The sequence below is a fragment of the Argopecten irradians genome, chromosome 3 (assembly GCF_041381155.1).
Source record: "Argopecten irradians isolate NY chromosome 3, Ai_NY, whole genome shotgun sequence".
Taxonomy (NCBI): domain Eukaryota; kingdom Metazoa; phylum Mollusca; class Bivalvia; order Pectinida; family Pectinidae; genus Argopecten; species Argopecten irradians.
Genome location: NC_091136.1, coordinates 14,446,126 through 14,461,596, shown reverse-complemented (window position 1 = coordinate 14,461,596; position 15,471 = coordinate 14,446,126). Strand labels below are relative to the sequence as shown.

At 37.3% G+C, this 15,471-nt stretch overlaps 2 protein-coding genes across 4 annotated transcripts; one reads left to right on the top strand and one right to left on the bottom strand.

Annotated features, from left to right (window-relative positions):
• Positions 1 to 2,027: 2,027 nt before the first annotated feature.
• On the bottom strand, positions 2,028 to 7,192 carry LOC138317619 (uncharacterized). Its single transcript, XM_069259408.1, has 5 exons — positions 7,057 to 7,192; positions 5,863 to 6,052; positions 5,127 to 5,309; positions 4,709 to 4,851; positions 2,028 to 3,758 (listed from the first exon to the last, which is right to left on the bottom strand). Exons 2-5 carry the CDS (start codon positions 6,050 to 6,052, stop codon positions 2,238 to 2,240), a joined length of 2,037 nt encoding a protein of 678 aa, XP_069115509.1. The 5' UTR covers positions 7,057 to 7,192; the 3' UTR covers positions 2,028 to 2,237.
• A 4,598-nt stretch (positions 7,193 to 11,790) lies between these two features.
• LOC138317621 (uncharacterized) lies at positions 11,791 to 14,250 on the top strand. 3 transcript variants are annotated; one of them, XM_069259409.1, is made up of 4 exons: positions 11,791 to 11,907; positions 12,316 to 12,379; positions 13,441 to 13,767; positions 14,044 to 14,250. In XM_069259409.1, exons 1-4 carry the CDS (start codon positions 11,854 to 11,856, stop codon positions 14,061 to 14,063), a joined length of 465 nt encoding a protein of 154 aa, XP_069115510.1. In that variant the 5' UTR covers positions 11,791 to 11,853; the 3' UTR covers positions 14,064 to 14,250. The 3 variants fall into 3 exon arrangements, with proteins under 3 accessions (XP_069115510.1, XP_069115511.1, XP_069115512.1); XM_069259410.1 differs by having other exon boundaries at positions 11,813 to 11,968; XM_069259411.1 differs by having other exon boundaries at positions 11,842 to 12,007.
• The last annotated feature ends 1,221 nt before the right edge of the window (positions 14,251 to 15,471 follow it).

Sequence of the window (15,471 nt, the reverse complement as noted above, 5' to 3'; positions counted from 1 at the left end):
ATTTACAAACATAACTAAATTACAGGTTATCATTAACAGCAAAGTATAAAATTTATATCATGATAATACTATCATTCAAAATTCCAGCAAAAAGGCATACCTAAGTCATTGCATTCAAAACACCTGGGCTGCAGAGTTAACTGAAGGCTGGACGTGTGGCATCAGGACTACCTAGTGCACTATACACCTGCTCTGCCCACTCCGGGGCTTCTGCAACATTTCTAAACTTCTTGCTCACCGTACCTCTCTGTAGGACTTTCCCAAACCTTGTATATCTCTCTAGACTCTGTTCGCAGGACCATCCCACATGACTCATAATATCCCCAGCATCACCGTATCCTGACACAGCCATAGTCACAGCAGACCCCCCTCTTATGCTATGGGTTGTCTCCCCTTCGTCTATACCCATGTCTTTTAAATAGCTTTTTAGCCTGTTATACATAGAAGAAGTTGAAACAGCCTCCTCCAGAACAAGTTTTCTTGTCCTGTCCAATGGCCTAAACAGATAGCCATATCTCAAGTCTATACCTACCGAATTTGCCCCAGAGATATACTTCTCCAAACCTGTAACTGGACACACACATCTGTTGTCCATTCTCATCACGGTAAACTCATTGACCTTCCCATTATTCAAGGTTTTCCCGACAGTATGACCAAATAACAGACCAGCCCCATCCTCAAACTGATGAATCTCCTGCGTTAAACATTTTGCCAAATCACCAGCCCTATCCCCACTGAAAAATTGCAACTTAAAGAAAGCCTGGTCTCGTAGAAGAACAAATCGTTCAGCGGGATTCTCGCTGACTTTAGAAAGAAGATCATCAATGTGGCTAAAAACCTTTGTTAACTTCCCAAAAAACAAAGGCTTGGCTTGACTAACTTTTACATGAGACTTCGCTTGCTCCTGCTGGATAGCCTTTACATATTTCTGTACCCTCAAGCTACTTGCTGGGTTCCCAGAACACAAACCTTCGTCCCATTCCACCCCAAGTCCCCTCACCTTAAAGATGGACTTTAACTGACCAACAAGTGACTGAACTGTTCCCGCAGACAATCTGGATGGGCATTCACATTCTGATGGCCCAACCCTACCCAAGTATGGGCAATTAACCGAATGAATTCGTGTCTTCCCTTTCCCATCCTTCTTTATAAGGAAATGGCAAATATCCTCTGGAGAAATACGCCTTATATTGCAAACAGATATATCAAAGAATGCTAGCAATTCACGTTCCAAAGCTGATTTCTTCTGATTATAAGGAGTACTATCAACACTTCGTTCAAGCTCTGCGAGCCTGCTGTGAACTGTCGCTGGCATACGAATCACTGACTGGGGGGATTCCAGCCTGGACAGGAGGGCTCCAGGAAAATTACGGAATAGGCGATATTGGTCAAAGGGCAGCAAGAAGCACCTGTAATCACCATCGGGGTCCATGGTACCGGGAACACTACCGATCCCTGCAACATTGGAAATTGTAATAACACCTCAACTTGACTACTACCAGTACCACTATCAATATACACAAAATGCTCATTCAACTAATTGGAAATTAGGGAAAGGCAAGCCTGGCCACCATCAAGGGAGTACGTAAAGCAACTGGACTGAAGCCAGACTTTGATGGACCCAAAATGACACTAGTATCACCCGTTGTCCCCAGTTCGAGCCAGTCTGTAGCATGTGAACATAGCCTTGGCCACCATGAAGGCAACACCTCAGGTTTTGGAAAAACGAAAGTGCACTGCTTTGGTTTTTGTTCTATCAAGAACTTAAGAACAGAAGAAATTAGGCAAAATGGGGGAAAGACATAAGGAAACCTCTCAGAAGAAAGGTCCTGAGCAAAAATGTTCACACCTGCCGACTCTGGTAATGGGTATGGGGTAAAATGGCGTAAACGCTGGCCATCCCTTTCTAACATTGCATTAGAGTCCAGCGCCATGAGGTCCACAGTGTGGGGACCAAAAACTGATTGAACCCGCCCCCAAACAGACTCCGACAACTTGCAGTCTGCCAAAGACTTACGTCGGGGATTCAAGATCTGCTGGGTTCTCTGCTGATGGTATGTACTGTAAGCGTAGGTCAATATTGCTTCTTTGTGTTATTGCAAAAATCCCCTTTATTAGATCATTTAACTCTGAGCTTCGACACCCCTGTCCTTCCCATGCAGCCACCACAGCCCTATTGTCAACATGTGCATCAACCCTGTGGTTTTTCATGCTCCCCTCATGGGTGGCAATAGTTTTTAGCACAGCGTCTGCCTCCTTAAGGTGGATAGGGCGGTCATCATCTGTTGGGAAGAAATCCCCAATGCCTCTTTGTTCTCCAACCACTGCTCCCCACCGAAACACAGGGAAGCATCTGTTGCTATACTAACCTGGAGATGCCTCTCAGCTCTCCATGGCACCCATTCTGTAAAAGTGTCCATGAACTCCCAATGCTGAATTTCCTCTCGGAGCTTGTCATCTAACACAACTGGTCGACTGTTCTTGCTTGCCCTACCGATAGCCCTATTGACCTCCCGAATAAACAACTTTGCACCAGGGACGGCTAGCATGAAAGAAATACACTTTCCGGCGAACCGTTGTAAAGTGTTTAAATCAACACACTGACCCTTGAGAACAGAATTTCTAAGTAACTTAAACTTCTCAATCTTGATGGGGGGAATACGAAAACACTGATTAGCCGAATCCACCAACATCCCAAGAAACTGTAGGATCTGGCTGGGCTGAAATACAGACTTCCGTAAGCCGATGAAATAGCCAACTCTTACAAGAACTTCACACACTATGTACAAAGCAGCTGTTGCTCTTTGAGGATTGCCACATTGATCTTTGCTCATTCCACCTTGAGCTGTAGCCTCACCAATCAACCTGTCGTCGATATACTGAAGACAGGGTACACCAAGCTGCCTACAGTAGCTTGTAACTGACATACCAGTCATTTGGTAAATATAAGCACTAGCTTTAAATCCAAAGGGAAGGGAAGTATAAACAAGGTACCATCCCCCAAACTGGACACCAAAATACTTCCTGGAGTTCACCGAAAGACTGATGTGGTCATACCCAGACTTGTCGTCAATGTTCGACATGTATGAACCCTTAGGGATAACCCGAGGAACTTCCTTCAGTGTATCAAGGGTAAAACTATTGTCCTTGATCCAAAGATTAAGAAACCGTTCATCATGACAGAGGCGAGGTTTACTAGGTTCAACTGTGAGTGGCATCACCAAATATGGTGGCTCAACTTCCCCAACCTTTCCCCATACGACCATAGACCCATTTGCTACTCTTTCCAAAAGAGACTGCAAGATAAATTCTTCATAACCTATGCATGTTTTGGAATTAGATAATAAGATAGGTGGCGGTGTATCAGAGTCATAAGAAACACCCCTGAAGTCTCCCTTAAAATGCACAAAATGCCTACTAACATCTACCCCATATTTTATCCAATCTAACACCTCCTCACATGCATTAATTCTTTCCCAAAACTGGAGGTATTCCGACTTACAAACATTTCCTGCTAAGAAATAATCTGGGTCCCGAAAAGGTAAGTCAGCCAAACTGAACTGGGCCCCTGAAGCCACTTCCTCTGCCCTGGCATGTTGGAATGGGGGCTGAAGAGCTTTTCCTCTGTAATTTACCCACCGACATGGAAGATCCCTTGCTGCAATCTTTGAGGGGTCAAACTTTAAACCAATCTCCCACTCTGGAATAGACGGCTCAAATCTGGCCCTCTTAACTGTTTGAGGGATATCCTGTGATCTCTACAACAAGTTAAAAGGATAAATCTAAATAGAGGAAAAAACACTTCAGCCCTCATTCCACGCGACTTAAAAAGCCACTAAGGGATTAGCTACCCTTGGAACGAGAACCAAAGAGTGCAACAAAGACTTTCCCCTGCACATATCAATGTGTTACTAACCATGTATATTAAAAGAAAGGCATCCTAAAATAAATCAATTATAATTAGTTTTCATCATGTTAGGTAAACCTTCCTCATAACCGACCGAAAACATCAAAAAAACTTTAAATTTGCTATCAAACAAAATATAAATCTACCACAAAACAGCTCCCATCAACTATCATCTTGCTATCAAATACCACAGCTATTGTTGACCTTAAAGACAATTAGCTATATCATGGCCCCATTTCCTTACAAAGGTTCTAGGACTTTTTGAGGACCTTAGGGCAATTAGCCACATAATGACCCATTTCTTTGCAAAGGTAGCATGTTCCCCTTTTCTTAACAAACCTGGGGCGCCCCTGCCTGGCACCTCCCATAGCCGAGAAATCTGGATAGGGGGGAAAATAACCCTGGCCAGGCATAAAAGGCATCACTGGTTGTGGGGGAGTCCCAGGAAAAGGAGGGTATGGGTATGGTGCATAACCCTGAGGATGTGTGTAGCCCTGGGACACGATTTCCCCTTTCGCTGGACTCTCCCTATGACTTTCTTTCTTCACCTCCCTCACATTTGATTTTAACCAATCAGCCACAGTGGCAGATATCTTTTTGTCCTCTGAGGAACCTAATAACTTTAAACAAAGTGTAGGCATATCAGGATTGTCTTCGTGTTGCCTACACACGCTTAAGGCTTTCGAATAAAATTCTACCTCAGCAGCACCCTGCCCTCGAGGCACAATCTACTAGAACCTCTAAAGAAGCGATCAGTGACATTGGGGCGGTTAACGAAGGCCTCCCCGCCATAAATCTTACATTGCGGAGGGCCTCCTCCACCTTGTCTTTTCTTTGTGACTGAGTGGACACCGACAGCTGCTGCTCCATCTTTTTTAAGCGAGCCTCCATTGCTGAATCCTGGACGTGAGTGCTGACCTCTGCACCGGTTCCCACATCTGTGACTATAAACCAATACACAATGTCATACATACAGTAAACCTTGACTTTGACATAACTTAAACAAACATCATCATTTTTTTTTTTTTTTTTTTTTTTTTTTTATTATATAACACTATAAGCAAGATCTTCACTAGGCATAGCTAGCAATATATATACACTGCCTTCATTTAGATTAGATAGTGACATTGACAAAAAGATCAGTACAAGACCATGACCCTTAAATCCTAAAAATACGATCTTAACCTTCAGTCAAGATTTACAAACATCTTCAAAGTACCTGCGTTCTTTGAGATCCCACCCTCCTTTCCACCCTGCTGGCTGGTCTGTAGGACTGCTCCTTTGGGAGCACCGATGCTGTTAGCCAGAATAATGGCCAGGTGGAGTGCGTAACGGATATGTGTAGGCGATGTAGGTGATGTATCTTTGCCTGCTAGTGATAGGACTGTCTCCACATCTTGACCTGGATCAACAGAGGATTGAAAAATTACCACCCCAAAACTAAATAATTACTGCATCCAAAAAGTATTTATCTGCCATTCCTGATTGTCATCCTGTACAAAAATTTAATTTGTTAATCTGCTGAATAACAAAACAGTCCCAATTACATTTTTTTTTTTTTTTTTTTTTTTTTACAAACATGAATCCAAGCCGAATCCAAGCAATTCGAATATTTTAAGGTCCTTTAAACAGCCATGGTCATTAGGACGTGCCAGGTTTGTTGGTGGAGGAAAGCCGGAGTACCCGGAGAAAAACCACCGACCAGTGGTCAGTATCTGGCAACTGCCCCACATGGGATTCAAACTCGCGACCCAGGGGTGGAGGGCATGTGGTAATATGTCGGTACATCCTAACCACTCGGCCACTGCGGCCCCCAAGCAATCTGGTTTCCTAGGGCATTACAAACATGATTAAAACCAGATTTTGTGTCAAGACACTCGATTTATCAAAAAGAACCCTATATATATTTATGAAAATGTACACTGCATAAATCTATTTCAAGAGACCCACAGTACCTGTCAACTTCTTAAATTCTCTACTGATCTCTTCCTCAGAGTAATCCATAAGGCTGTGATCCCTCTTAAGCCTGCTTGTCGCAGCCGAGTCTGTAATATCATCAGACCTGGTCGTCTTAATCTCGAGGACCAACGGAAGGATATTCCTGTCGTTGAGGTTATGCTTTGGCTTTAATACTTGATAAGACATCTACCGAGTAAGCAAACAAGAAGCAAAATAAGAAGCAAATAAAAGTAAATATCCAAATCATAAATGGTGATTTTCACGCACCAATGTCTTCTCGTAAAGGAAAAATATCCCCTCAATAAAATATTTGCTTGCTAAATAAAGGGTACATATATATACTGTACTAGTAGATATACACATTTTTTTTTTTTTTTTTTTTTTTCACACGCCTAACCAAAAGTTATTGCACATTTAAAGGTTGCTGAAGTATACCATAATTTAAAAGCACTGAATTAGGCTAATAGCTGTAAGCACATCGCCAAGCTCACCCCACTAGAAGTGTCAATCACTGAATTATGGGTAGGTCAGCCTGCGAAATATCGCTATCATGTTCTACAAACAAGACTGAATCGGAGACTAAAAAACGCTATACAACAGACCATAACCCATATTGACCATCCCTCCGCACAACGTCCTGTATTACTGTTAGGCATACTTGTAAGTACGGACGACCACGTGGCCCAACCGAAAAATAAAAAATTCCCTTTTTTCTACGTTGCCATAAACATCTATGCAACACATAAATATCCAAGAAAGAAAAATCCTCTGAATCTCCATACAACGAGTCAACAGCCGAACTACCAGACATTCACAAATCACAAACAGAAAATTCGTTGGTCTGCGGCCGCACCGTCTGACCTCCCAAAAATGAAAAGGCAAACACTGTTGGTCTCCGGCCGCACCGTCTGACCTCTCAAATCGAATAAACCATGTTCGAGTCTCCAGCTAAAACTGTCTGACATCAGCAACAATACAAAGTAAGAGGCAAAAGCCTAAAAGCCTGTTAATGCCAGCAGCCGAACTGCCCGACACAATCGAGAAAATACAAGAAACCTGGACCTCGGTCAAAACCACATGGTCCCCATCAAAAATAAATCGATTAAAAAAGTGTCTTCGGCCGTACCTACAGACACGAATTTCCCCAAACAATTTCACAAACAATACAAATATATATATATTCTACTTACGATGCTGTCTAAACACAGGCTAACGCCCAGGCCAGAACACGAAAATCTTCTCTCCGAAAAATGGCGCCTGCCTCGCTTCTCGAAAAGTGAAAAGTGACAAATCTCGTAATCTCTCGCGTGATTTCAGTTGAGATACAGAGCTGAACGGTACCGAAAAATCAACAGCCGCCAACTGAAGGAACGTTTAGAGACTGGCGCAATGGATGTGATTCAGTACACAGACGCAGCATCCCATCTTCTGCATTTAGAGTGATGATAACAAACTTTCATAAGATTTGCATCTGATTAATGTCCAGTACGTGCTTTAGGTTTCATATATTGTACATGTGTGTATATATATGTGTGTGTTTCAATTTTAATTAATTATCCCTCATTAATGTTAAGTGTAGTGCTTTAAGTTTCATATGTTGTATATATTTAAATGTTTTAATTTTAATTAATTATCTCTTAACAATTAATGTTTTATTACATTTCACATTTTAAGATGGTGTGATAAAATATGAAAACATTTGAAATGGGAATAAAATGCAGAATAGGTATATTCACAGTTAATAGAATTGTGACTATTTGTAAAATTACAGGTAAAAAATCTACCTGTAAGTCAGTACTTTATCAGAACAGACTATAATTGGTGTGCCATTGTTCTCCAGTGTTTGTATAATTCCTTTCATCTCGAAAAAGTGGGAGAAAGAGGAACAAACACTCAGAATTGTTCTCATTGCAAGACCACAGGTAAATCTCAGGTAAATCAACTCACCTGGTAGTTGATCAGCAAATCAGTAACTGTTAATTGTTGTCATGCTGCTGCAGAATGGTGTATAAAACAGTGGCATGCTTCAGATTAAATCATACTTGCCATGCTATTTGAATTAATCGTTAAATTATCAACTTGACTTGTATTAGTAGACTTTATTGTCTTAGTATTCAATCAATATATTTTTTCTGCTATTTCTCAGCATTATAAGTGTAAATATTTAATCGAGATCATTCAATGTCTCATCATATTCTTAAAATTTCTGACTTATTTTAATTTTAACGATTTAGATTAATATACACTTTGTAAAACATCTTTACAAGGATTGTCGAATTTACAGTTTTTTTATTGATCTATACTTGACGGTGTTATTTTTCACTTTTCAAGAATGACAATCTTCAATCTTTAATTCAGAGGATTTCTTCTGATTGGACAATATTAAGGAGAAACAAATAATGTCAGATATTATCTGAAATATCATAAAATTATCCTTTTTAACCCTCAGTTGAGGGAGTTCTCTTTTAAGTCAAGATGTTTTCCCCTTTGTTGATAGGATCGATCACTATTTTCATCTGTTTTCTGTGATATAAGTAAGGCTTTTGATCGAATATAGCATTTAGACTTATGGTATAAGTTGAAAAAATATGGAATTATAGTAAACTGATTGGTTTGAAACCTACATATAAACGAATATCAATTAATTCAATGAAAAACCGATAAATGCTGGTGTAACACAAGGTTCAGTACTCGGTCTTGTCTTTTTCTATTGTTTATGAATGACTCAACAGATAAAATGTGATATCTTATATAAAATATTTGCTGATGACACATCTCTGTATTGATAATTATGATGACCTTTTACTGACAGTAACACATGCAGAGTTCCTGAATGATGATCTATCACCAATTTGTTCATCATGGGCTGATCATGATCAATCAATGGCTACAAATGTAATTCTTTTTAATCCAAATAAAATAATACCCTTAACACTTACAAGAAAACTTACAGATCTTTACCCACCATTCACTTTAAATAACCACCAAATATCACAAGATGGATTTCATAGACACTTAGGTTTAACATTTGATAAAAAAAAGAATCATATCTTCAATATTTGTGAAAAAGCTTCATCAAGACAGAACTTATTACGAACATTGAAACATAAACTAGATACAAATTCACCAAGAACTTTATATATCTCCTATATCAGACCAATTTTAGAATATACAGACATTATTTTGGATACCAGAATGGAACAGCTGACTTGGTGACACATGCCGACTCATGATCAGCATCGCAGCTGCTGCACCTTGCTTTAATTTGCAGGAACTATTTTGTATATGAGCATGCCCTAATGGTAAATTACTTACTGTTTTAAAATATATGCGACACTTTGATAAGATCTTATTATGATATATGATTATTTTGGAAAACATTGAATTACACGAATGCTAGAATATTTTAATTACTGTAAAATATATACCAATTAAAATATGTTATTAAAAATACTTGTACACATTCTGTTTAACTAGTGCTTCCATCAATTACAATTTAAAATGCATGACACTTTAATAAACATTGTACAGTGTGTTTTTATATGATGATTTAAAAAAAGTAATAATCATTATATAATAAATAATATAAAATATATTAGCGAGTGCTTGAACTTATTTAACAAAACTGTAGTATATCTTATGATGTATCTTGTCCTAGGTATGAGTATAAAAATCACCTGGTAGAAAAGTTACATGAGTTGGTGTTAGAGTATGAAACAGACTATAACTAAACTTCAAAGGGTTCCCTACATAAACACCTCCCTTTGTATTAACCAGAGTTGGTGTTCGGGGAATGAGCCTTTAAAACATCAAATATGTTTCGTGATAAAGTACCATTGAACAACACAACAATTTTTAATGAACCCTTGTGGTATAATTCATTCATTAAAGTTGTTAATAACAGCATTTTTAAACCTACTTAAAACACAACACGGAATCTATTTTATTCCTGATTTATTTGATTGTTGTACTTGAAAACTGCATGCACATGAAAGATTCTGTGAAGGCAACTACAGTATTTCGATCCATCTCTAACCACCTTTGAAGGAATCGAAAAGGCAGTTATGAAAAGGTGGGCTAATTCTGGAAAGTTAACTCCACATACAGATATTTCAGAATGGCAGCGTGCTCTTGAAATTATATTTCAAAATATTAAGGGATGTATAAATATATAAATAGCATATTTATAACTAGCTCTTTTAAAGGCCCACTACCTTTCCGAAACGGCTTTTAATTTTTAAAATGGGAATGTAAAACAAGATCGATAATTTTGTAGAGTCCTAAAAATTATTAACTTACCGTTAATACTACATTTATCATCACCTTCTGAACGATTTGATTAAAATAAATAAACTGTTTATTTTCATAACGCGGGTCATGTTATGTTTCCCGCCGTCGTCCTAAATACCGCGGTACTATCACTGCGCCAGACGGCAAAACTCCACTGTTTTCATATATTACGCAGGCAATCTTGCATATGTTTGGTGTCGTAACCTTATTTTAGATCATCGGTATGCATTTTCTGGTGTTATTAATGCTTTTTAAGAAACCTTTATATTTTGCTCCGGAAAGGTAATGGGCCTTTAAGAAAACAAAAGATGTTCCCGAAATGGAATATAAGTGAAGTTTGTTGGAAAAATGTACTTGTGTTACCAATGAAAATGACTTGAGACACTGGTTTCAATATAGATTATTACATAGAATATTGCCTAATAATTATTGTTTACTTAGATACAAGGAATATTGTCTACTAATTATTGTTAACACAAGATACACATAGCAGACTCTCCATTCTGTAGTTTTTGTGGTATGTATAATGAAACGTACAAGCATATATTTTCAGAATGTAAAGGAGACAAAAAAATTGGCTGGTATCTTATTTCTTGGAAGATCTAGATTTATAAAATATTATACATTTTTGTATTTGGAAATATCAAGGCAAACTCGTATTTTAACTATTTTTTGTTGTTAAAAAGATATACAATATATATATATATATATCAAAATTCAAAAGCAGACTTTTAAGTTTGATAATGTTTGAAGATATTCTTTTGCAATACTATAAATCAGAAAAACTTCATGATAATAATGAAAAAAAAGATTTTTGGAGCGATGGGGGCCCGTTCAAGTTATTGTTATAGGAAATCTTCCACAGGACAGTTCATAACTGTCCTAAAGTCTTTGTAATGGATTATGTAAAAAAGTTATACTCATCAGTGTAATGAGGGGTTGTACTTTTTTGAGGCAACCTATATATATATATATATATATATACACTTAGAAATATCTAAAAGGGAAAATAAGGCATCGTATCATGTTTTTATATTATTCCATAATTATCTATATTAGATATGCTCTGATTTTCCGCCACTCTCATTGGCTGATATACTGTCACGTGGAGGGCGATATTTAGCATATCGACTCGATGTTTCCATTTTTGAAAGCATATTAACTCGATGTTTCAATATGTAGAAACACCGAGTCAATATTCCCTATTGTGACGTCACATTCGGATCGATATTCCTATTGCGACGTAACTCCCAAGTCGATATTGCAATTATGACGTCACAATACCCCGACGTCGAGTTCTTCGGGAAGATGAAGTCGAGCCATTCTCCATGTATTTCTATATAAGACCTACTTAGCACGAAGCAAACATTTAAAATAATTATCATATCTAATATAAAAATTAAGAACCTTTGTTTCGGTCCATATGGTGTTATATTACCCTTATAGACTTTCAAATAATGACCAAGGGTGTAGTATATCTAATATATATGTCTATTTCAAATAGACGAGCTGAAAGACTCAAGGTCATAAAAGAATTGAATATTGAAATTTGTGGATGAGTTAGTCACTGTCTACCCGGAATCGCCGTCTATATTTAGTCATCGATTGTCCGAAATCATATTTATATTTAGTTACTGACTACTCGGAAACTACTAGGAATTTCCACTTTCTATTTGTTATAATTGTTAGACCTATTCATGTCTATATTATCATTTTATGTACCTATTCCTGAGGAGATCGACATAGTTAAGGTGACTGGTTACGAAATATCAATTTGAGAAGATTTATTTGGGAAATATTTCTTGTCTTCAGGTAACTTTCTGAGGCTACGTTGAGATTTATATTGTTAATGTATGTACATGTTTTGTATTTTGTAATTTTTCCTTGTTTTCATGTGATGTTATTGTAATACCACGAACATAAAACAACGATTCATATCTATACGTTATTGTCACTATATTTTAACCCAAGAAACAGAGTATATCACAAAGTTTATCACATTGTTTATTATTATCATATCATTGAATTATACAGGACGACACAAATGATATCAAAGCCCCAATACCACGAAACAGAGTATATCAAAAAGTTCACCACAAAGTTTATTAACAAAGTTTATCATATTGTTTATCAATTTATCATGTCATTGAATTACACAGGACGACACACTGGCACAGACAACTCAACAACCCAAAAGCACCATGGCGGACGATTCTAATGGTCGTAAGTTATCACACGATTCGTGCTTGTCCTGTTGTTAAGGGCCAGATTTTAAGTAACGTTGATTCCAATGCCATCCCCTTGTACCGATGTCAATAATACGTCTAGTATTTTATGATGTCAACCTTAGCAGTAGGTATCAGTGTTTTAATGAGAAAGCCCCTGAAAAGAATTCATTAAGGATTTGCTCTGGTGATGTTTCAGTCTCGTAGAAGTCTCGTTTCAACGTCAATGAAAGAAAATCTGTGATTTTCAAATAATTCAATGTTGCTTGTTACGAGCATTTCCATTGGCTTAAAAATTTACTTTATCAGCCCATAAAGGAAAAAATGGCGTCGCCGTTTGTAACGTCGCTTCTGATTGGCTGAGATGACGGCGTAATTATTTCATAGACAAAAGAGTCCCAAAATGAATTTTAAATGTTGAAGAGATTATCTTTAGTAAATTGAATTATAAGGATTAATTTGAAAAAAAATTTATGTTATGGAGATATAACACAAAAATCTGAGTGTACTCTCATCATAAACCGCTTCGCGGTTTATTTAGAGTACACTCAGATTTTTGTGTTATATCTCCATAACATAAAAAATCTATTCAAGTTAATCCTTAAATAATAAGCATATAAGTGTAAAATTATAAGATATTGGCTTTTAATTTTGACATTTTAGTGAAGTTAAAGTTGTTTTAGCCATCATCGGTTACAACCAATTAACAAAATATTTCTTTAGTTTGTTGTGTGCTTTGTAAAAGCAGTGATATTCCGGTTAAATCACAATTTGTGTCAAATAACCATTTTGATTCACGATAGCTCAAAATCAAACACACCACCATGCTATTTTTAGCCCATTTCCTACTTTGGGATGAATTCCTGTTTCCAAAATTTTATATATTAGAAAAAAATTGTTCATTAGAAAAAGTATCGTCAAGGGCGAAACACGCATAAACTGAATAAATTACAGATACTGTCAGTATATGACGACAGAATTGACACATTCTGCTAGCTCGTGTAATTAAGTGTACAACACAGGTTTACAATTTCTTACTCTCGATATATGTTTTTACAGAAACAGGAACCAGACAGTATTCCCAGGAGGTCAGAGACTTACACAACACAATGGTGAAAGAATTAAGTGAAGAAATAGCACCATGTCCCAGTTTGATGGACAAATGGCATGATCTGCTATATTTATTTTCAAATAAAACTCCGTTGTCAACTGTTACAATTGATAAGATAAAGAATGTTGGAGATTTGGTTAAAGAGTTAATGACAGCAGGATATATCTGTTTTGAAGACTATGAGCCATTTGCGAGGAAACTCGAACAGGTTCATCAACAAATGGCCAAACGTGTACGACAATACGCACTGAAAATTTCGGAACAAATAAAGACAGGTATGTTCAATGCGCTTGTTCAATTAACTTGCATAAACATCAAAAGCGATTAATATCGATCAAATATATTCTTATGCATTTTTAAAAGGACATTTAATGCATTAATGATCTAGACAAGAGATAATCTATAGGATTATAAAATACATCATTATTGTTATTATGTATTTTTGTTCAATAACTCACTAAAGGAAAATCTATGAAGGAAATAAGGTTACATGAGGATGACAACCTTCTATTGTAACTTTATCTATCCATGTGTTCACGTTGTTTTTGTAGATAAAGAATCAATACGGTAGACGTACCGACATCTGAGGCCCCATCGAACGGCAAGCTATCATCATTCAGACTTAAGGTGTGAAAAACAGAACTAATTATTTAATGAAAAACCCTTACAATAGAATCGGGTGTATTGAAAAACAGTTGTTCAAATGACATTTCTGTCTATTCTGTCATTTCTCTATTAAAATGCAATTTAACACTCAATTCATCGGCATTGTTCTTTCTTACATAGCATGTCAATCGTATTTTCAAACGAGCGTGTATGAGTTTATTGAAGCCTTCAACTGCTTTCATTTGGCAATAATGTTTAGGAGGAATGGCAACAGGACAATGGCAATCACGCAAAGGGGCATTTTTGTCGGTTAAGCAACATTCGGGCAGTTAGCAGAAATTTCCCCTCGCGTAAATTTCACACAAAAAAAAAAAAAAAAACATAAAAAAATAATAAATTAAACAAAATAAAGAATCCTTCTGAACATATGCTTTTAGAAACGTATGAAATAACATTTTGTATCTCGCAGAAGTTACGGAATTAAGATAGTGGTTCTTTGATTTTCTCGATGCATTAATTAATTTCGATTTACCAATTCTAACGAAGTGAGATGGTAGTCTATGCAATCAGACCTGCTTGTTTTGAGTTAATGGAGTTGCTTCATGTTTATTGAAAAGTGACCTCGCAGGCGCTCCAGTTCAGGGAATTATAGTTTAGGTTACACAACGCCACTTCAAAGCATTTGTCTGACATGGTTCATCCTCTATACTCCAGGGGTTTCTAAAACTGACGTTATATCCGCCCCTGGACTATCTCACATCAAAACTGGAGGCAGCTCTGGAGAAAAAAATATAATCTGAACCAATCACAGACTTGCAAACAGCGACGCCCAACTTCAAAGCCACACAGTCAACCACAGTATACCGTTATATAGCTCTTACCTGATCTGTTGCCTCCAGTTCTACAATAGAAAGTCCAGGGATGGACATAAAGTACGTTAAAGTAACCGCTGGAGTATCGAGGAGGATGGACATAGTGTAAGGAAAATTGTCTAATCCGTATCGCCAAAGGTATGTAGCAATAGCTTGTAATTAGTTTTGAACATGAACCCATTTAGCACTGACAACAAAGTGTGGTTACCATGATATACAACGAACAACTTCACGTTTTCAGTTTGAACAAGGATATGTACGAAACAACACAGAGATTCTCTTGTCTTGTCCAGGGGCGGATAACATTGGATAGAGAGCCTTGGAGGAGAGAAAGGAATTACAATGTTACAAACAACGACTCGGTAACTCATTATATCACGAGAGAAAGAAAAAGTTCTTTATCCGCGCTGATAAATGATGTCGAAGAAAAACGTGAAGGTTCAGACCGTTGCTTTGACCAAAATGCTGTATTCGTATTAGATCGACTTTTGCTAGTGACAT

Excerpts from the sequence above, each read along its gene's own strand:
- LOC138317619 (XM_069259408.1), bottom strand. The coding sequence starts at position 6,052 with ATGTCTTATCAAGTATTAAAGCCAAAGCATAACCTCAACGACAGGAAT. Across the intron at positions 5,310-5,862 it reads AGAATTTAAGAAGTTGACAG|GTCAAGATGTGGAGACAGTC; the intron begins GTACTGTGGGTC and ends CTGTTGATCCAG. Across the intron at positions 3,759-4,708 it reads TGGAGGAGGCCCTCCGCAAT|AGATCACAGGATATCCCTCA; the intron begins GTAAGATTTATG and ends AACTTGTTGTAG.
- LOC138317621 (XM_069259409.1), top strand. The coding sequence starts at position 11,854 with ATGTCTATATTATCATTTTATGTACCTATTCCTGAGGAGATCGACATA. Across the intron at positions 11,908-12,315 it reads AGGAGATCGACATAGTTAAG|GACGACACACTGGCACAGAC; the intron begins GTGACTGGTTAC and ends TGAATTACACAG. Across the intron at positions 13,768-14,043 it reads TTCGGAACAAATAAAGACAG|ATAAAGAATCAATACGGTAG; the intron begins GTATGTTCAATG and ends TTGTTTTTGTAG.